A 23,469-nucleotide genomic window follows, 5' to 3' on the forward strand; every position below is an offset into this window, starting at 1 on the left:
GGACAGAGAGAGCGAGAGAGAGAAAACCTCATGAGGGGTAGAGAGAGAGGCAGAGAGAAAGGGAGACAGAGAATCCCATGAAGGGACAGTACTACCAGGTCAGAGCCTGAAGCAGGACTCAAGCTCACCTGAAGTGAGGCTCAAACTCACCCCATTTCATGCCTGAACCCATCAACCAACCGTGAGATCATGACCTGAGTTGAAGTCAGATGCTTAACCTATAGAGCCAGATGCCCTGTCCCTTCTAGTTTTTTAAGGTGCATGCTGAAGTCATTGATTTGGCAACCTTTTTTTTCTAATATTTAGTGCTATAAGTTTTCCCTAAGTACTGCTTTAAAGGCTTCTCACAAATATCGGTATATTTTGCATTTATCCTTGATTAAAAATATTTTCTAATTTTCCTTTTGAGGAAAAAAAAAACTTTTGAGTTCTTCTTTGGCCCATAGGTATAGAAGTATATTATTCAATTTCCATACACTGGGGAATTTTCTAAACATGGTTCTGTTACTGATTTCTAGTTTAATCCCACTGTGGTCAGATATACCTCGTATATACCTTGTATGATTTGAATCCTTTTCTATTTATGGGACTTGTTTTATGATCAGGAATACAGGCTACCTTGGTAAACATACCTTCATAAATGTTCCGGGTGCACTTCAAAAAAATATGTATTCTGCTATTGTTGGGTAGAGTGTTCTATAAATGCTACCTCAATTGAATTGGTTGGCTGTGTTGTTCAAGTTTTCTATATCCTTACTGATTTTGTCTACTTGTTCTATCAATTACTGAGTATGGATTTTGAAATCTCTGACTATAGTTATGGATTTGTCTATTTCTCATTTTATTTCTATCAGTTTTACTCCATATATTTTCAATAACTATTAAAAGGTGCATAAATATTTAGGATTGTTATGTCCTCTTCATGAATTGACCACATTACCATACAAAATGACTTCTTAGCCCTGGCAATATTCTGTCTTCAGAAATCTACTTTGTTATTAATAAATATTCTTTAGTTTTCTGTTTATTGGTGTTGGCATATCTACTTGTGCATTTCTGGTTGGTAGCGTGACTTGCTCTTTTATCCAATCTGATAATCTCTACCTTTTAATTAGAGTGTTTAGACCATTCATATTTAATGAGATTATTGATGTGATTAGGTTTAACTCTATCTGGAATTACTGGGGGTGGCTGGTAAACTGAGAGGAATGGGTGGAAAGGATTACCAAGGGACACATGGAAGCTTTGGGGGTGAGATTTAATGATTTTGCTTGTGGTGTTGATTTCATGACTGTATACGTATGTCATATTATACACTTTCAATATATAACAGACTATTCTATCAACCGCACCTCAATAAAGTTTTTTTTTTTTTAACTTTTTATTATAATCACCCAGGGCTCATCAGGACATGCAAACTCCTTAATCCTCTCATCTGTAACTCACATCCCCCTGGTAACCTTCAGTTTGCTTTCTCTTGTTAAGAATCTGTTTCTTGGTTTGTCTCTCTCTTTCTCTCCTTTTTTCCTTTTGCTCATTTGTTTTGTTTCTTAAATTCCATGAGTATGGAATTCTTTTTTTTTTGAATGTGTGAGAGAGAGAGAGAGAGAGAGAGAGAGAGAGAGAGAGCGAGCGAGCAGGGGAGGGTCAGAGAGAGAGACACATAGACTCCGAAGACCGGCTCCAGGCCCTGAGCAAGCTGTCAGCACAGAGCCTGACGCAGGGCTTGAACCCACAAACTGTGAGATCATGACCTGAGCTGAAGTCGGAGGCTTAACTGACTGAGGCACCCAGGCACCGCAAGTATGGAATTCTTATATATGAGTAAAATAATATGGTATTTGTCTTTCTCTGACTGACTTACTTCCTTAGCAGTATACTCTCTAGTTCCAAACATGTTAAAGTTTTTAAAAAAAAATTGGAAGGAAAAAATGCTATCTATAATTTTACCACCCAAATACGAGAGCTCTTAGCAATTTAGTAACCATGAAAATCTAGAGACATTTTCAGATATCCAAGTGGTACCTGAAATTTTTTTTAAAACTGTAGTATTCCATTATGTAATAGCTTTTCTCCTGTTGCCAGGGTCAGTTTATAGTTGTGAAGGTTGCAGTTGCTATTATAATTTTAATAATAAAACTTTATCAAAATGGATATTTTTGTTTCAATATTTATCCAAACAACAGATCTGGAAACTTTCCTAGGTACACCTCTCCACTGTACTCGGTTGATCACTAAGTTCTGTCAAATTTGTCATCTGCTTCCTGCTCTTATTGTTTATATGCTGGGTATGTATAAATGTCTTAAGTTTGCATAAATTATAAGCAAGAGGAGAAAAATCACACAACAGAGACAACCATAAGGGAGTGTGTTCTCTCTGGCCTCAGCGGTGGGGTAGGTCACTGCGTCCAGTCTCTGATTCCCAAAGTCCCCAGGAGTGATCGTCATTTCTCTCCTCGACACCTGCAATAATATCTCTCACTCTTTTAACTTAAAGCTAAAGGTATTAAACCAATAAATCTAATAACATGTGAAGAAACAATTTTTCTTGAGCATTTAAATGCTGATTACAAGCTGATCAATTAATAAAATTAAGCTACATATTTTATGTAATTAGTATTAATCACACATACATATATATTTATATACACCGTTAACATCATAGATTTTATTAATTTCTTCCTAATTCCTGTACAGAATTTTCCTAATTCTGCTATTCTTTTCTCCCTTTTTTGATATTTTGTGAAGGATCTAATATTTTTATTTCTTCCTAGAATTACATTAATAATACCAGTTCCAAAAGTAAAGCTATACCATCACAAACAGAGATTATAGGATTTGGGTCACAATTTTCTTTTAATGTTTATTTATTTTTGAGGGAGGGGGTAGAGAGAGGGAGGGAGACAGACAGAATCTGACGCCGGTTTCAGGCTCTGAGATATCAGCACGGAGCCGGATGTGGGGCTGGGACTCATGAACTCATGAGCTGTGAGATCATGCCCTGAGCTGAAGTTGGACACTCAACCAACTGAGCCACCCAGGTGCCTGCAATACAATTTGGTTCTTAGTGGCGTCTTGGGACTTGGCTTTGCTTATAGATCAAGTCACTGAACAGGTCCTCTTTACTTCTAATTTTGACATTCTTGAGATTTTAAATGTTTTTTTGAATGTGAGGCTTTCCTGTCATCTCCCAGATAAAATACAAATTCCTTAGGGTGATATATAAGCCTTGTAAATATAGCAACCCCTCCCCCCACCCTCCAGAGCCTCAACCCCTGCTGCTCTCCACACAAGCAGCCTTCCAACCATGCCCACCAATTCTTCCTCAGCCAAATACACCTCCTGTGAAAGGCTTATCCAAACTCTCCGAGCAAATATTTCAGCCTCTAAACTCTTGAGCAACTTCTTTTTATCACTTATGCACTATCTGTAATTGTTAATTAATAAGGGAATCCTTGGTGGACAGAGACAGGTACTTAGCAATAGCTGTTAAATTTTGCATGAATTAGTGTTTGTTTCTTTGTCCACATACTCACCATTCCCTTCAAGAGAGCTAACTCATCAGGGATTTCTTTGTGCAAATATCTAACAGCCTTGGTGTACATGTTTTGTGATCCCATATTTTATTATGGATTTGCCTAGTACAGAAACCATCTTTTCAAAGTGCCCTCAGGACTCCCTAAGGAAGGTAATCATTTTATGAAATGTGCAAAAAAAGTCCATATCAAAAAATTACTCAGCAATTCTATTTCATTCTTGATCTTGTCCAGAAAAATTTGGGGAGAGTAAGATCTAGCTAGGTATAATAGCATTTATGGTCTACACCTCAAGTAGCTCTCTGCATATGGCAACTTGTACCATCTTTAATTTTAAATTACCTTGATAATTATTAATCATGGCAGGTGGAACAGTGGGGCTCACTGTGGTATATTCGTAAAATTTCACAATAAAGGGATTAAATATAAAACAAAACCATCAAGACAGCAGGAACAGGAGAGGAGCGCACAGAGGTACAGGTTCTCACGTAAACATTCCTCTGGTCTTCTTGTCTTCAAGCCTCCCCTGCACTTTGGCTGACAAGTGTACGATGCCATCAAGTTTGGAGCCTGTCCAGAGTTCCGTGGCACAAATGGGCTGGCTTCCTCTCGCTTTTCTCTTGCTGCCAGCTTGTGCTCTGGCCGCGCTTCGTTTCAGCCGGCACCCATTATTCCATCAACATTACAGCTTCCAAAAGACTTGTCATTTCTCGTGTTTCATCTACTCTCGTTTCCTTTCCTTTTCTCTTTGCCTTATGGGTTTGTTTTTTGTTTTTCGATGCCATCTATTTGGATTTCAGGAGGAATGGTAATAAACACATGGGTCCAATTTGCCATGTTTAACTGAAAGTTTTCTTCATTGTTCTGGTTTCTGTGTGTCTGCTTTTCCCAACTAGAGTGTGAACTCCAAGGAAACTACTGTTGAGGGGTTATTATACATTGTGTAGGACCTTCCAAATAGGTATTCTACTTATGTTTATGGTTGATACTACGATTACCTTGAATAGCCAGCACAGTACCCTTGAGGTTACATAAAAGACTTTTCAAGAACACTGGCAATTTCTAGGTCTTCAACTTCCACTTGTACCCTTTCCTAAAATTAATCTAACATCTGCAGCCCATGTACCATATTGGCTTTCCTTTCTCTTTTCCTCTTTAATGACACATTTCTCCCTCTTTTCCCCCACTCCCTCTTTATCACACACACACACACACACACACACACACACATACATCCCCCATCTAAATCTTTTTAAGGCACATAAAAAGGCAAGGCAGCATACAAGCATACAATGTGACATATTGCTTTGGGCCAACTTCTTCCAATGAAGGCCCCACAATCCAAGGTATGGCAGTACAGTCACACAGACATAAATTTTTTTTTTTCCCTGTTGACAGCTCAGCCTGGTGTCAGAAAACAGCTATTTGGCCCGTGTCTGAATTTAGATATATTACAGTGGGAAAAACGAGTCGGTAGTGACAATTAAAAAAAAATTTTTTTTTAACATTTATTATTGAGACAGAGAGAAACAGAATATAAGTGGGTGAGGGGAAGAAAGAGGAGGAGACAGAATCCAAGGCAGGCTCCAGGCTCTGACCTGTCAGCAGAGTCCGGCGTGGGGCTTGAACCCATAAACCATGAGATCATGACCTGAGCCAAAGTCCGATGCATAACCGACTGAGCTACCCAGGCGCCTCTGTAGTGATAATTTTTAATGAAAGACTTTGCCTCTTCCAACTACTGTCAGAGAAAGCAGTGCTCCCGAGAAGTCCTGTAGAAGTAAAGCTAGGTAAGAGATGTTGAAGATGATGACTCTTTCCTCCAGCTAATGGCAAGACTCCATGTTTTGTCTAACTACCTTAGTACACTACTACTCACAATGCATAAAACATAGACAGCAGCAAGATCCTGGATTCTATCTAAATACAATTCCTCAATCAAAAACCAAGGCGGATCTCTTTGAGAAGTGGTTGGTTCCAAAGGTGGATCAGGGACACCTGAACTGGAACATGAAACCTGGGACATCTTGTGGGTCCAGAACGTAAGGAAATACTAAAAACAAACAAACAAACAAACAATAATTGAGAATTTGTTGAAAGAATAAAGGAGCCAACCTGAAGGAGCTCTTCTAATAGCCAAAGGTGAACAATGTGAGCAACAAAACAAACAATGGTATTATTGGTTTTTAACTCACAGGATAAAATAAACATCTGAACACAGTATAAAAAAATCAATTCAATAAATGGGAGAGGAGTGTCTCTCTACTTGCTAGATGGAATGTTAATCAATTAATGAATTACTTAATAAAGCCAACTGGATCTTCAGAAAATTAAAAGATTAAAAAATGGGGGAGAGAAGACAACTCTAACTTGGAGAGTTCCAATTAGCATAGAAGGTGAGAGGGAAACAGAAAATCACCATTTGCAAAACATCACAGTAATAACTGTAGATGAGATGCCCTAGAACTAGTGGGTGAGAACGGAGGAACACTTTGGTCTCTATCTATCTCCCTCAAGACACCTGTCAACTAAAAAGGGAACTTTACAATGGAGAAATCTGACAGAAACCACATTAGGCAAATAATCAATGTCCACATCACTAATAATAATTAATACATATTGACACTCGAAATCCTGTGACAGGGTGGATGGAGAACAGCTTCCCTGCTGTCATCTTCTTCCAAAAAGTATGGCCTCAGTTCAATCACAAGACAACACCAATAAATCCAAATTGAGGGACATCAGATAAAACAACTGATAAACACTCTTATAAAACAGTAAGTGTACAAAAGACTAGGAAAGACCAAGGAACTGTTATAGACAGAAGCATATTTGCTAGTAGCAAACTGGATTTTTTGGGTCATATTCTGCATATTCTGGAACAGAATAAAGACATTCATAGAAAAGCTGGTGAACTATGGTTATGGAAGATGTTAACATAAGGGGAAGCTGGGTGAGGTATATATGTTAACAATAGCATTTTTGCAATATTTCTGCAAACTATGAATGTGAAATATACCTTCTTTGCACTCTTTTCCATTACTAGGGCTAATGTGTAGCCTATAACTATATCTGAATTCAGGACAAAGTACTAATGAAATGTTTGTGGAATGAAAACCTATGATCTGATGATTCTTCTTGATATGGTTATGGTTGAGAAATGATACATTTAAGGCATTTGCCAGGGGGTCACCTGAATGGCTCAGTTGGTTGAGCGTCTGACTTCGGCTCAAATCATGATCTCCATTTGTGAGTTCGAGCCCTGTGTTGGGCTTTACACTGATAGTGTGGAGCCTGCTTCAAATTCTCTGTCTTCCTCTCTCTCTCTGCCCCTCCCCTTCCTGTACTCTTTCTCTCTCTCTGAAAAATAAATGACATTAAAAAAAAAAAGACATTTGTCAGGGACTCAACTTAAGAGATTTTTGCTTTCAAGCAGGATAGGGAGAAACTCTTCCAAGGTTAGACTATACTTTGCCATTGATTCTTTTTTGTTTTTGTTTTTGTTACTTTGTTATTTGTTTCAGGAGGGAGGGGCAGAGGAAGAGAGAGAATCTCAAGCAGGTTCTACACTCAGCACAGAGCCCTACACAAGGCTCAATCCCACATACTTGGATCATAACCTGAGTGAAAATCAAGAGTCAGTTGCTCAACCAACTGAGCCACCCAGGCGCCCCACCACTGATTCTGTTTTGAATGAACTGTCTGACTAGAAAAGAATTCCTGCTTTCTGCACCTCTTAGGTTGACTTTGTAACAGTTACAACAGTAAACATAATTAGAATTTGCTTAAATGTCCTTACCCTCAAAACGAATAAGAGCTAGCATTAAGTAAAATAGCAAAGAGATAATAGATGCTTAAGCTTGTAAGCACAAATGAAGAGTTTTATTTAATTGCAAGTGTTGCAACCTAAGTATACTTTTTTCTCTTCCAAGTTTTTTAACTGCTAAAAATGCCCTTACAGAGACTACCATTGTAAAATGGTATTAGTTAGTAATTTATGAAATTTACCTGTTAGTTGATATGTTCTGTATGGAGCCTCTGAAATGATGTTTTTGAGAGTTTTTTTTACAATCACTAAAAACAGCTGGATCTATAAAACATACAAGGAATCACAAGCTCCTTAAACTTACAACATAAGTATATTTCAACATTTAAATAGAAGCTCATTTTGTCAAAAGCAATTTTCTACTTTCTCATAAAAATATAAAAAAGACAACATTCATAGTTTAAAAACCCTTATGTAGCCCACATCAAGATTTTTCTACAAAAAATACCTCTTTCCAAAAAGCTTAAGACATCCCAGAATGATGTCATGCAAAACTAAGTAATTTCACCACAGCAGAGCATTTCACTTGTAAGAAGGATTGTGCAGTATTTTTTAATCTGTCATGCTACATTTCAACTGTCTGTGCTATGTAAACACAGGAGGTTAATCCAAGTCATTCATATTTACGCAGTAGACCACCATGTATGACCAGTTGCCACATAAATGGTTAAATTACAATTTCAAAAACGACAAAAGGCAATCTTTGTGAAAGTTTGGACAAACTTAACATCACCCTAATTTTCGGTAAAAACCACCTTTCTTCCTCCCTCTTCCTCTTCTGCCTTTTATAGCATATTAACACGAAGAAATTTCTATCACTTTCACTTAAAAGTGACTTTTTTCTGATACACACAATTTATCAAAAGGCACCAAGATTCGACTCCTAAGTCGTTTCAGAATTGTGGTTCCTTTTTAGTTCTTCTAGATTGATATTCCTCAGAAGAGAGTAACTTTAAGAACCATTAGAAAAGGAATAGCGTAACACAGTAAGTGGACACTTGTACTGCTGAAAAGGCATAAATATATTAATGGGTTCCTTGAGCTTTTCGTTTAAGATAAGGAGTCAGAATAACTTTATGAACATAAACATAAAAACAGAGCACATTTATTAAGAGGAAAACTTCCAAGTTTATAGTAACAAGGTGTTAAATCTTACATAGTAACATACAGCCAAAAGCATTAGAAATTCACTGCCAGGTCCTGAGTGCATCACCCTGAAAACATGTCTGACGCACAGCGCTAACATATAACAAAGCACAGCATTTATTTCACAGGGAGAAAAGGAAAGTTTCATCACAAAAACAGATTTACTGGATTCAGCTTTCATTTTTAGAGATATATATATATTAAAGATTAAAAAGAAAAACAAGATTTACCCTTAAAATAAAAGTCTTTTATATATATAATCCATAATTAATACTCTTTATGCTCTTATGATGTGTAAAACATTTAGAAACTCTCAACTCTAGAAATGCTGACTGGGCATCCTATTCGGCCTTAACCTACTCTAAGTTCCCTTTCAAGAATCGCATTAACGTTCTCAGTCCGGCAGTCCAATAGGCATGGAGCAATTCTATTTCTTTTTCTTCTTCTTTGGTGGTTCATCCTCCGAGCTGCTCTCTGTGCTGGTGCTGCTGCTACTGGAAGAGCTGGAATCCGAATCTGACTCAGAGGACGAGGAAGAGCTCGTGGAGGAGGATGAGGATGAGGAACTGGAGGAGCTGTCATCGGTGTCACTGTCCTCAGAGGAGGATGAGGTAGATGTTTCTTCACTCTCGGATGAAGAATCACTGGCTGAGCTGTCACTGCTGTTGCTACTGGAACTGGTTACGCTCTTAGACCTGTTAGACAGTGAGTAGGCGGACGCGTGGGAAGCTGCCGCAGAACAGAATGTCTAAAAGCCATTTCCTGGGAAAACGAGGTACGCGCACCCGCGAGCGTGGCTAGCGTGCGATCCCTAGACTCGAGGCGCTGCAGACGGTATCACTAGCGATCCTGCAGCAACCGCAGGTTTCCCGATAGCAATTTAACTCTCTTGGATGGAGTTCAATGGCAGTGTTGCTACTCTTAATAGGCTCCTGAATGAATCATGTTAGAGTAAAGGTGCAGTGTAACCGTGGGTTTACTTAAGCCTCAGGGCACATGGTACATGTTTCATAATCTTTACTTTGAACCAGATATACATGGTCACTAAATTTACTTTTTACCAGTCTAATAATATTTCTTATTCTAATAGAATAAGACAGATTTCTAAGAAAAATTATTTACTACTTCCAGGTATACTCTGGAAAGGTGGAGAAAAAAGAGAAAATGAAGGCAATAAATTCCAGTCAGGTAAAGAGAGGAACATATCTGAAAAAGGGATGATACTTAATCATGAAATACAGACAAGAGACTTCAGATCCAAATTTTTTCGCCAGTGTTTTAAAATCACTCTTCCCATCCCTCCAACTGGTATTCTTTATTATCTACATAATACTCCCCAAAGCCACACTTACCTTTTTTTCTTCGTCTTTCTTTCTACATTAGTTTCTCCAATGCTGATAAACATGAGGGAGGGAAAAAGCTCCTGTTAATAGTGATTATACAGCTCAGGTAAACGCTTCAGCTACCCCTAAAACGGTTTTACTTTGGAGAAACACTCTGTCTTTCATGACATGTACTGAGTCTAGTATTTTCTTGTTATAACCAATAAGTAAGTTTCCTATTGTAGGCTACATAGGATACATGCAGTCAACTCAATCAGTACTTGGAAGATTAGATAGATGTTAGCAACTGTATCTTAGAAGCCAGGGAAGTTGGTGGTTGAGAGGAGTGAACCAATTTGATTCTTTTTTAGTTCTGAGCTAAGTAAGGTGGACATGGCTAAATCAACTATTTATTGAGTAACAAAACAACAGCAAAACAACAACTGTAACTTATAAAAAATTTTTTTAATGTTTTATTTATTTTGATACAGAGAGAGACGGAGCATGAGAGGGGGAGGGGCAGAGAGAGAAGGAGACACAGAACCGGAAACAGGCTCCAGGCTCTGAGCTAGCTGTCAGCACAGAGCCTGACACGGGGCTCGAACCCACGAACGTGAGATCTGACCTGAGCCGAAGTCGGAGGCTTAACTGACTGAGCCACCCAGGCGCCCCAACAACTGTAACTTATAATTTCAGCTCCCAGAGTTATCTTATAAATGACTATTTCATTAAAACAAAAACAAAGGAAAGCAACCTTTAATTTAAAATAACCATTTCCAGGGGCGCCTGGGTGGCTCAGTCATTTAAGTGTCTGACTTCAGCTCAGGTCATGATCTCACAGTCTGTGAGTTCAAGCCCTGCATCGGGCTCTGTGCTGACAGCTCAGAGCCTAGAGCCTGCTTCAGATTCTGTGTCTCCCTCTCTCTCTACCCCTCCTCTGCTCGTGTTGTCTCTCAAAAATAAACATTACAAAAAATTTTTTTAATAAAATAAAATAACCATAACCTGGGTGGCTCAGGTGGTTAAGCATCTGACTTCCGCTCAGGTCGTGATTTCACAGTTCATAAGCTTGAGCCCCACCTTGGGCTCTGTGCTTACAGCTCAGAGCCTGCTTCAGATTCTGTGTCTCCTTCTTTCTTTGCCCCTTCCTTGCCCGCACTCTCTCTCTCTCTCTTTCTCATAAATAAATAATAAAAACATTAAAAAAAAAACCCAGGTCTATAAAATAACCATTTTTGGGGGCACTTGGATGGCCCAGTCTGTTGAGCCTTAGACTTCAGTTCAGGTCATGATCTCACAGTTCATGGGTTCGAATCCTGCGTGGGGCTCTGTGCAGACAGCTCAGAGCCTGGAGCCTGCTTCAGATTCTGTTCTTCCTCTCTCTCTCTTCCCCTGTTGTAGTCATGCCCTGTCTCTCTCTCCTTCAAAAAATTTAAAAATAAAATAAAATAACCATTGCTAGGGCACCTGGGTAGCTTAGTCAGTTGAGCATGTGACTTTTGATTTTGGCCATTGATCCAAGAGTCATGGGATGGAACCCTGTGTTGGACTCTGCAGTGGACATGGAGAAATGCTTACGATTTTCTCTCTCTCCCTCTTACCCCCTCGCCCACTCACTCTCTCTAATAAAAAAAAAAAAATAATAAAATAAAATAGCCATTTCTTTTTCTGCATGTCCCCTAAATGTTCAGTTATTTACTATTTTATTTATTAAAAAAATTTTTTTAAGCAGGTCCCACTCCCAGTGTGAAGCCCAATGCAGGGCTTGAACTAATGACCCCGAGATCAAGACCTGAGCTGAGATCAAGAATTCGACACTTAACCAACTAAGTCAACCAGGCACCTTTGGTTATTTACTATTATTAAAACCAGACATTTAATACTCAAGACTGTGTTCCCTGACATTATTTATAAAGAACAAAGTCTGATGATTTTTGAAGGAAATTTACAACTGGTTTACTGCTATATTTCTGCCAAACATGCATACTAAATCAGGTTTTCAAATTACATAATTACTTCTATTACTGTAACACTGTCCTGTAAATTTAACATTTTTATATTCTTGACTTCTCTATATTTCCTAGATATTTCTATCCTTATTTCCTGAGTCTTCAAATATAAATATATATTTATGCAAAGTTGCCTTACATAATGGAATTACTACAATTGTTATTTTCAGGGTAAAATGAGTGGTAGGAGCACATTTATCAAGTCACATCACAAGAATTCATGATCACTGAGATTCATATACTTTCATCCTTTTATCAATGAACCAAAAATCAGCACTTTTTATATAATACAGTCATATCTAAAATTCATGTAGTTTTATGTATTTTTTGAACATGTATTTATTTTTTTATTTTGAGAGGGGCAGACAGAGCGGGAGAGAAAACCCCAAGCAGACTCCAAAGCCTGATGCAGGGCTTGATCTTATCAACCATGAGATCATGACCTGAGGCAAAATGGAGAGTCAGACACTTAACTGACAGCCATCCAGGTGACACTCATTTTATGTATTTTTAAGAACAAAAGGGGCACCTGGGTGTCTCAGTCGGTTAGGCATCTGACTTCCTTTGGCTCAGGTCATGATATAGTCCATGGGTTCGAGCCCTATGTCGGGCTCTGTGCTGATGTCTCGGAGCCTGGAGCCTGCTTTGGATTCTGTGTCTCCCTCTCTCGCTGCCCCTCACCAGCTCATGCTCTGTCTCTCTTGCTCTCAAAAATAAGTAAATATAAAAAAAATTTTTTAAAATAGGAACAAAATATTCATGTAATACAACTAGAAAAACAGAAACGTTGAAATTATTCATAACTTATGTTTTATATTTTTTAAATTTTTTAATGTTTATTTATTTTCAGGAGAGAGAGCACAACCAGGGGAAGGGCAGAGAGAGAGAGAGGGGGAGAGAGAATCCCAGGAGAATCTCCATGTTCAGTGCAGAGCCTGATGTAGGGCTTGATCCCACGACCCTGGGATCATGACCTCCACAGAAAACAAGAGCTGAATGCTCAACTGATGAGCCCCGCAGGTTCCCCCCTTTTGCTTACATTCTTTCTTAAGAAACACTTATTTATTGTGTGTGTGTGTGTGTGTGTGTGTGTGTGTGTGAGAGAGAGAGAGAGAGAGAGAGAGAGAGAGAGAGAGAGAGAGAGCATGCGAGCGCACACATATGCAAACATGGGAGAGGAAGAGAGAGAGAGGGAGAGAGAAAATCCCAAGCAGCCTCCGTACTGACAGACATGGGGCTTGATCTCAAGAACTGAGATCTTGCCCTGAGCCAAAATCAAGAGTTGGACACTTAACCAACTGAGCCCCCAGGTGCGCCCCTTTTACATTCTTATTAAAAGAGCTTGAAAAAATTTTTGTCTTACTTTTTTAATTCCAAGTTTTAATATTGGCCCTTTATATGTATCTTGATATTTATAAAAGAAAATTATTATACCATTTGGTAATTGTATCCAATGGAAAGTAAATGCTACAATAATTTGATACCTATGGTAATTCACTCAAAAATTATGAACAAGCTTATCTTTGTTGGTACTTTTACATTGTCTTTTTTCCTCCCTGAACTTGTACTTTTTTTCTTTTAACTTTTTTTTTAGTGTTTGTTTATTTTTGAGAGACAGAGAGAGCATGAGCAGGAGAGGGCAGAGAGAGAAGGAGACATAGAATCTGCAGCAGGCTGCAGTCTCTGGGCTGTCAGCACAGAGCCTGACGTGGGGCTCGAACTCACAAACTGCGAGATCATGACCTGAACTGAAGTTGGCTGCCTAACTTGCTTAACCATCCAGACGCCCCATTTTTTTTTTAAGTAGGCTCCACACTCAACATGGATCTGAGATCAAGAGTCACATGCTCTACTGACTGAGCCAACCAGGTACCCCTGAACTTGTACTTTTATTCTGGTTTCCCTATAGAATGTATCCTAATATATTTTTATGGCAAAAATTTTTAGTGATCACTTATAACATTTCTCTGCAATCAAAACACAGACATAACCTAAAACTGTATCTTTTAATTACATGTTATCATAAGAGTTTAAAAGTGCTTAAAAATTCTGAATTGGGTAACTATTATTGATATCACTATACAATTGATCATAACAATGTAGAACTACATTATAAATTTTAAAGTGTATTTATTTATTTTGAGAGAGAGAGAGAGAAGGAGAAAGGGACAGAATCCCAAGTAGGCTCCAGGCTGCCAGTACAGAGCCTGACACGAGTCTTGAACCCATGAAACTGAGAGCATGACCTGAGCCAAGATCCAAAGTTAGACACTTGGGGTGCCCGGGTGGCTCAGTCAGTTGAGCGTCTGGCTTCCGCTCAGGTCATGATCTCTCAGTTTGTGGGTTCAAGCCCCACGTCGGGCTCTGTGCTGACAGCTCAGAGCCTGGAGCCTGCTTCAGATTCTATGTCTCCCTCTCTCTCTGACCCTCCCCTGCTCACGCTGTCTCTCTCTCAAAAATAAATAAAACATAAAAAAAAAAGTTATACACTTAACTGACTGAGCCACCCAGGTGCCCCAATGCATTATAAATTTTAATAATTATTATACATCAAAGTAAATTAGTTGGAAATGCATCTCTTAATGACATCAAGTGTTTTTCCAGTTTATGTATCCATGGATCTTATTGCTGGATTGTGACAAGGTTCAGCATTAATTCAATTCCTCTATTTGGATAGATTTAAACCTAAGAAACCTTCTTAACTTAAACACATAGATGGGAATAGAGTTTTGTCGTAGCAATGTCACTGTTTGAGCTCCTCCAATGTTGTATTCCATGAGTCACAAAAATGTATCATCAGAAAATACTTTTAGGGGATCTGGGTGGCTCAGTTGGTTAAGTGGCTGACTCATGATTTCAGCTCGGGTCACGATCTCACGTTTCATGATTTGAGCCCCATGTCGGGCTATGCTGGCAGTGTGGAGCCTGGTTGGGACTGTCTCCCTCTGTCCCTCCCCTGCTCATGCTTGCTGTGCTCTCTCTCAAAATAAATTAATAAATAAACATTAAAAAAAGAACCTTTTAAATTGGCAGCTCAATTAGGTCCTCCTTCAAGTTTGCTGGGGGAAAAAATTGCAAAACAATTTGTTCCTAATAGAGCTATTCACTTTCTTTATACAAACACCACTATTTTGAAAAATGTGTAGGTTTTTACACACGAAGAAAGAGAAATGGAAAAGGAGAACTAGCAGGCAAGTTTTCATACAATTTAGTTTTGGAAAAAGTATATATGAATGTTGATGACCTAGATATTGATTACCTACCTATTCCTGCATAAGCCTTGAAGAGCATTCATTTTCACAAACTGGGAGACTGCTACCTTGAAAGTCCACATGTTTCTGAGACCATTCTAGAGCTGACAGTCCTCATGAAGATGCTGTTTCTAATCTGTAGCACTGAATACACCTGCACCTTCCCATTTCAGTTTCTAAAACATGTTTACTTACTTATTTCACAGCAAATTTTTTTTAAATGTTCATTATTTTTTGAGAGAGAGAGAGAGACAGAACACGAGCAGGGGGAGGGACAGAGACAGAAAGGGAGACACAGAATCTGAAACAGGCTCCAGGCTCTGAGCTGTCAGGACGGAGCCTGACATGGGGCTTGAACTTGGGATCAGTGAGATCGTGACCTGAGCTGAAGTCAGATACTTAACCAACTTAGCCACCCAGGGCCCCAGTCGTAGCAATTTTAAAAGCTTTATTCTAAGGATATAAAAGGGTAAGTAATACATTTCCAGTTGCCCTTCGACCCAGTTCTCCTTCTAGAAAGGAGCCACTAATATGGCTCATTTATGTTTCAAAAAAAAATTCCATTATTCCTTTTCTGCTTTTTTCACATAAATGAGAGAATATTATATACACTGTTCTCTACCCATTTTATATACTTAGTTTAAGTATCTTGGATGTCTTTCCACGTGAGTTCTATAAAAATAAAAGGAACTGGGAAGCCCTGAAGGAAGTTCTCACACACTACCACGCATCATGACCCCAACACGAAGAATAGTACCTTGCATTCTTCAGTAGGAAGAAGCTTACTTTTACAAGGAGGACACTCTTCTTCTTGCCTAGCAAGAGCAACAGCCAGGGAGAAATTGCCACAGTCGTCCAATGAGAATCTTGATCTCTTATTCTCTTCAATGGACTTTTCTTTATAACAGTCCTTCTTGGAGCACCTGGATGGCTCAGTCAGTTAAGTGTCCGCCTCTTGCTTTTGGCTGGCTCACGGTTTTGTGAGTTCAAGCCCAATATCGGGCTCTGGGCTGGCAGTGAGGAGCCTGGGATTCTCTCTCCCCCTTCCTCACGTGGACTGTTTCTGTCTCTCTCAAAATAAATAAATAAACTTAAAAACAAACAGAAACAGCCCCTCTCAATTTCCTCTTTTCCTCAATAAAAGCAAACCCTTCTCCTCTGTTCCCAGAACCTGCCTATAGTTTGCCATGGTTTGTTTGTCCTGGATTGCAATTCCTTTGTTATTCCCAAATAAACTCATTTTGCTGGTAAAATAACAACGAGCCATTTTATCTTTCAAGTTGATGGCTCATATAACCTACCTCATAGTCTGCTGTCATTTCACTGGCAGTTAAGTCAACAGAGTACAATGATTAAGCACACAGGCTGGCTGGGTTAACACTTAATCTTTCCACTTACTGTGTGACAGTGACAAGTCACTGAACTTTTCCAGGCCCCAGTTTCTTCACGTGTAAAATGCAGATAATAGTACCCACCTTAACTGTACAGATAAGATGCTCAAATAAGCTAATACTTGTCAAGAACTTATACAGTGCCTAGGAAATAGTAAGCACTCACTAAATGTTAGCTTATATTATAATCTAAATCTGGATAACCACCGTGAGACATTTAGTTGTTAATAAATTCTATAAATAACAATACGGGGCGCCTGGGTGGCTCAGTTGGTTAAGCCTCCGGCTCAGGTCAGATCTCACGTTCGTGGGTTCGAGCCTCGTGTTGGGCTCTGTGCTGACAACTAGCTCAGAGCCTGGAGCCTGCTTCCGGTTCTGTATCTCCTTCCCTCTCTGCCCCTCCCCCTCTCATGCTCTGTCTCTCTCTGTATCAAAAATAAATAAAAACATTTAAAAAAATAAAAAAATAACAATACTACTTTGGAGAGTGCCTGGGTGGCTCAGATGGTTGAGTGTGTGACTCCTGATCTCAGCTCAGGTCTTGATCTTGTGGTTGTGGGTTCAGACACTGCACTGGGCGTGAAGCCTTAAAAAAAAAAAAAAGCAGGGGTGGGGGACACCTGGGTGGCTCAATTACTTGGGCATCCGACTTCGGCTCAGGTCATGATCTCACGGATGGGGAGTTAAAGCCCCACGTGGAGCTCTGTGCTGACATCTCAGAGCCTGGAGCCAGTTTCAGAGTCTGTGTCTCCTTCTCTCTCTCTGCCCCTCCCCGACTCACAGTCTGTCTCTTTAAAAAATAAGTAAACATTAAAAAAAATTAAAAACAAAAAAAAAACAAAGAAATTCCCACATGTAAACTTACCTTTGTTGTAATAATAATAATCTGTTTTCTTTTTCTTTTAAAGCTTTCTTTAGTTCTGCTGTTCTTGAAGGCCTATGTAGGTATTTTCTTTTTCCTGTGCATTCATAAGTCCAATGTCCAAATTCTAGACATTTCTGACATCTTACATGTTGCTTATTTGCTTCACTGCAGGGCAAAAAAAATAGAATACAGGCCTTAAGATTTTGACTTGACATTTTCTATCATGAAAAATATACATAATATAAACATTTTTTAAGGTCAAAAATAAACATAAATTTATACTTTAAATTGTTTATTTTGTTAGATTTAATTACAAGGCAGTATAGTAAGTGGCCAAGAGTATGGACCTTGGGAATTAGAATTCAGTTCAAATCTTCATTCCTCAATTCCAACCCACTAATGGCAGAGTAAGTAACTCAGACCAACTCCTCGGCTGAGAAATAGAAAAGACAAGTCAAAACATTTTTAACAACCTGCTTGAGGCATCAGAGAACAAACAACAGGGTGAAGACTAACCAAGCCAAGATACGGAAAAAAGAGGAAATTCAGAGCAGTCAGCCCTGTATTTAAGTCAACTCTTGAGCTGGGAGTGTTTGCCCATTGGGTAAACCACACTTATAACACGGGAGGGAAACAAACTGTGTATCCAGGGTTAGGTGTCTGAAGAGTTCTACTCCAAGAATAAACCAAGTATAGACGGAATACAGCTCAGCTTCTAGTCATCTAGGAGAAGAAGAAAAATCTCAATCCCATAATCCCTGAAAAAGGAGTAAGACGCAGCAAGACAAACAGATGAAAGAATTGGAATGGAGAAAATAAAATGGTCATTCCTCACTGATAACATATTATGTACATGGCAAATCAAAAAGAATCTACAAGTACAGTATTTTGAAATAGTTGTAATTCATAAGATCAGCAAGATTTTAGATAGGGGTCAGCAAACATTGTATAGAGTCAGTAAAAATTTCAGGCTTTGCCGATCAGGAGGCAAAATTGATGGTATTATGCAGGTACTTACATAACAAGAGAAAAACTTAAATCCACAAATATTTTATTAATAAAAATATTCCTCATAAAAGGTTTATGAGGGAGAAGAATGGAATTCTTTTCTAGAAGATAACATTGCACTCACCAGAGGCTGAAAGTTGTGTGAAAGTTTCCTATTATCCAACTGATGATACATATATACATTAATTAACATTCTTCTTATTTTATTTTAATTGAGAGAGGGTGTAAGTAAGTGAGGGGCAGAGAGAGAGAGAGAGAGGAGCAAGGCTTGTGTTGTTCACCTGAAGTGGGGCACGAGCTCCCGGATGTGGGTGAGATCAGGACCTGAGTCAAAGTCTGGTGCTTAACTGACTGAGCCACCCAGGTGCCCTGTAATTAACATTCTTGCAAGCCCACCAACACAAGCAGCAAGTAGGATTCAGCAGACAACTGTTTGCTGAACTCTGTATTAGATACAAAGTAAACATATAAAAGTCAATAGAATTTCTATATAATGAAAACAGGTAAGGTTTATTTATTTTTACTTTTTATTTTTTGAGAGACAGAGACAGCACAAGCAAGGGAGGGTCAGAGAGAGAGAGGGAGATACAGAATCTGAAGCAGGCTCCAGGCTTTGAGCTAACGGTCAGTACAGAGCCCGATGCAGGGCTTGAACCCATGAACCGTGAGATCATGACCTGAGCTGAAGCCGGAAGCTTAACCGACTGAGCCAGTCAGGTGTCCCTAAGATAACATTTTAAAAGGTGATATTTATAATTTCCTGAAAAATACCAAATACCTAGAAATACAAAGAAAATATGTACAGGAATTCTTTGCACAATATAAACATTATAAGAGAAATTAAACATCTAAGTACGTAGCTACATGGAAAAATATGTTCACAGACTGGAAAACTCATTAATTTTAAAATGCTCATTCTCTACAAACTGATCCAAAGATTCAAAGCAATGCCAATGAAAATCAAAACAGGTTTTTGTTTGTTTTGCTAACACTTATTCTAAAATGTAAATAGAATTCAAAAGGCCAAGAAGAGCCAAAATGCCCTTGTAAAGGTACAAGTGGGGAAGACTTAGATTAAAAGTCACTGACTTATGATACAGCTATATCAATTAAAAACATGAAATTGGAGCAAAGATACACGAGTCCATAGAACAGAATAGACTGCCCAAAAATAGACTAATGTATATAAGAACATTTCATTTATGACAACCAGGGCACTAGAGAGCAGTAGGGGAAAAGACAGATTTAATTGTACAGGGACCACTGGTTCTGCATACGGAAAAAATGAGACATATGCAAACATTGATTACAGACTAGTCAAATAATATATGTTTTACAAGATGGCATAAAAAAGTGACATGGGGGGGCAACTGGCTGACTCGGTTGGAAGAGCATGATCTTGAGGCCCCATGTTGAGAGAGGAAATTTTAAAAAATAAATAAATAAACAATCAAAAAGTGAAAAGGGCATCTAGGTGGCGCAGTTGGTTACACGTCCCACTTTGGCTTAGGTCATGCTCTCCTGGTCCGTGAGTTCAAGCCACAGGTCTGGCTCTGTGCTGACAGCTCTCTCTGCCCCTCACCTGCTCACACTGTCTCTCTCACTCTCTCAAAAATAAATAAACATTAAAAATAAATAAATAGACCCAGCAAAAAAAGACAACTACAGACCAATATCCTTAATGAATACAGATGCAAAAATACTCAACAAGATACTAACAAATCAAATTAAACAGCATATAAAAAAATTATCCATCATGATCAAGTGGGAATCATTCCTGGGTTACAGGGCTGGTTCAATATTCGCAAATCTATCAACGTAATACATCTCATTAACAAAAGAAAAGATAAAAACCATATGATCCTGTCAATAAATGCAGAAAAGGCATTTGACAAAATACAGCACCCTTTCTTAATAAAAACCTTGGAAAAATCTGGAATACAAGGAACTTACTTAAACTTTATAAAAGCAATTTATGAAAAGCCCACAGCTAATATCATCTTCAATGGGGAAAAACTGAGAGCTTTCCCCCTGAGATCAGAAACAAACAGGGGTGTCCACTCTCACCACTGTTGTTTAACATAGTGCTGGAAGTCCTAGCATCAGCAATCAGACAACAAAAGGAAATAAAAGACATCAGAATCGGCAAAGAAGAAGTCAAACATTCACTTTTCACAAATGACATGATACTCTACATGGAAAACCCAAGTGACTCCACCAGAAGCCTTTTAGAACTGATCCATGAATTGAGTAAAGTTGCAGGGTAAAAAATCAATGTAAAGAAATCAGTTGTATTCCTATACACCAAGAATGAAGCAGCAGAGAGAGAAATCAAGAAACGGAGCCCGTTCACAATTGCACGAAAAACCTAAAATGCCTAGGAGTAAACCTAACCAAGGATGTAAAAGACCGATATGATGAAAACTATAGAAAACGTATGAAAGTGATTGAAAAAGACACCAAGAAATGGAACAACATTCCATGCTCATGGATCGGAAGAATAAACATTGTGAAAATGTCATTACTACCCAAAGCAATCTACACATTCAATGCAATCCCCATCAAAATTGCACCAACATTCTTCGCAAAGCTGGAACAACCTATCCTAAAATTCATATGGAACCACAAAAGACCCCAAATAGCCAAAATAACATTGAAGAAGAAAACCAAAACAGGAGGCATCACAATCCCAGACTTTAGCCTGTATTACAAAGCTGTCATCATCAAGACAGTATGGTATTGGCAAAAAAAAAAAAAAAAAAAACAATGGAATAGAATAGAGAACCCAGAACTGGGCCCACAAATGTATGGCCAATTCATTTTTGACAAAGCAGGAAAGAGTATGCGATGGAAAAAAGACTGCCTCTTTAGCAGGTGGTGCTGGGAGAACTGGACAGCAACATGCAGAAGAATGAAACTAGACCACTTTCTTACACCATCCACAAAAATAAACTCAAAATGGCTGAAGGACCTGAATGTGAGACAGGAAACCATCAAAACCCTTGAGGAGAAAGTAGGAAACAACCTCCTTGACCTCAACCACAGCAATTTCCTACTCGACACATCCCCAAACACAAGGGAATCAAGAGCAAACATGAACTATTGGGACCTCATCAAGATAAAAATCTTCTGTAAGGCAAAGGAAACAATCAAGAACATAGGCAACCGATGGAATGGGAAAAGATAGTTGCAAAAGACATATCAGATAAAGGGCTAGTATCCAAAATCTACAAGGAACTCGCCAAACTCCACAACCAAAAAACAAATAACCCAGTGAAGAAATGGGCAGAAGATATAAACAGACACTTCTCCAAAGAGGACATCTAGATGGCCTACAGACACATAAAACAATGCTCAACATCACTCATCATCAGGGAAACACAAATCAAAACCACACTGAGATACCACCTCACGCCAGTCAGAGTGGTAAAAATGAACAAATCAAGAGACTATAGATGCTGGCGAGGATGTGGAGAAACGGGCACCCTCCTACACCGTTGGTGGGAATGTAAACTGGTGCAGCCGCTCTGGAAAAGTGTGGAGGTTCCTCAAAAAACTATCAATAGAACTCTCCTATGACCCAGCAATAGTACTGCTAGGGATTTATTCAAGGGATACAGATGTGCTGACACATAGGGGCACATGTACCCCAATGTTCATAGCAGCACTGTCAACAATAGCCAAATCATGGAAAGGGCCTAAATGTCCATCACCTGATGAATAGATCAAGAAGATGTGATATATATATATTTACATATATATGTGTGTGTGTGTATATATATATATATATATGTATGTATATATATATATTCAATGGAATATTACATGGCAATGAGAAAGAATGAAATCTGGCCATTTGTAGGAAAGTGGATGGACCTCGAGGGTGTCATGCTAAGTGAAATAAGTCAGGCAGAGAAGGACAGAAACCATATGTTTTCACTCATAGGTCTAACAGGAGAACAGGAGAAACTTAATGGAGGACCATGGGGAGGGGAAGAGGGAAAGAGTTGAGGAGAGAGAGGGACACAAAACCTGACTATTGAATACTGAAAACGAACTGAGGGTTGAGAGGGGAGTGGGAGGGGGGAAAAGAGGTGGTGGTCATGGAGGAGGGCACTTATGGGGAAGAGCACTGGGTGTTATATGGAAACAATTTGACAATAAACTATTATTAAATAAATAAATAAAAGATTCTGATAAAATAAAAAAATAAAAAGCAAAAAATAAGTAAAATAAATAAAAATAAATTAATTAAATAAACCTCAGATGGCTCAGTGGGTTAGACATTCAACATCAGCTCAGGCCATGATTTTATGGTTCTTAAGTTTGAGCCTCGCATCAGGCTCTGTGCTGATAGCTCAGAGCCTAGAGGCTGCTTCAGATTCTGTGTCTCCCTCTCTCTCTGCCCCTTCCCTGCTCATACTCTGTCTCTCTCAAAAATAAATAAACATATTACAAAACAAAAGAAGCCACTACGTTCTGGGGTGATTTGTCACACAAGTTTAAGTGTCAACTGGTATAACAGTAAGTATTTTGTGGGCTGGTATGTCAAAGAACATAAATATCTTGCCCACTAAGTTTTTAGTTCATTTATTCATCTATCAGTATGAACTCACACTTGTCTATTTTATTCAATGAGGTATAATTCGTTACATGATTTATTTGGATACTCAGACTGTCCTAGATGTAGTCAGTGGAAAGGAATCCTTTCAAGCTAGATTCTGTGTACTTTTTTTTCCCATAATATTTTATTGTCAAATTGTTTTCCATACAACACCCAGTGCTCTTCCCCTCAAGTGCCCTCCTCCATCACCACCACCTCTTTTCCCCCCTCCCCCTTCCCCTCCAACCCTCAGTTCATTTTCAGTATTCAATTGTCTCTCAGGTTTTGCATCCCTCTCTCTCCCCAACTCTCCTTCCCTCTTCCCCTCCCCCTGGTCCTCCATTAGGTTTCTCCTGTTCTCCTGTTAGACCTATGAGTGCAAACATATGGTTTCTGTCCTTCTCTGCCTGGCTTACTTCGCTCAGCATGACACCCTCAAGGTCCATCCACTTTCCTACCAATGGCCATATGTCATTCCCTCTCATTGCCATGTAGTACTCCATCGTGTATAT

The 23,469-nt window shown here is 38.9% G+C and overlaps 1 protein-coding gene across 1 annotated transcript in view; it reads right to left on the reverse strand.

The window, feature by feature from the left end:
- Positions 1-8,366: 8,366 nt before the first annotated feature.
- The window catches only part of ZCCHC10 (zinc finger CCHC-type containing 10), a 27,104-nt gene continuing 12,001 nt past the window's right edge, over positions 8,367-23,469 (reverse strand). The window contains exons 2-4 of the mRNA XM_029941903.1: positions 17,347-17,511; positions 9,861-9,902; positions 8,367-9,203 (exon numbers count right to left, since the gene is read on the reverse strand). Of these exons, the coding sequence (XP_029797763.1) occupies positions 8,936-9,203; positions 9,861-9,902; positions 17,347-17,511 (475 nt within the window). The 3' untranslated portion in view covers positions 8,367-8,935. The remainder of the gene's footprint in view (positions 9,204-9,860; positions 9,903-17,346; positions 17,512-23,469) is intronic.

This window comes from Suricata suricatta, chromosome 6 (assembly GCF_006229205.1).
Source record: "Suricata suricatta isolate VVHF042 chromosome 6, meerkat_22Aug2017_6uvM2_HiC, whole genome shotgun sequence".
NCBI classification, from domain to species: Eukaryota; Metazoa; Chordata; class Mammalia; order Carnivora; family Herpestidae; genus Suricata; species Suricata suricatta.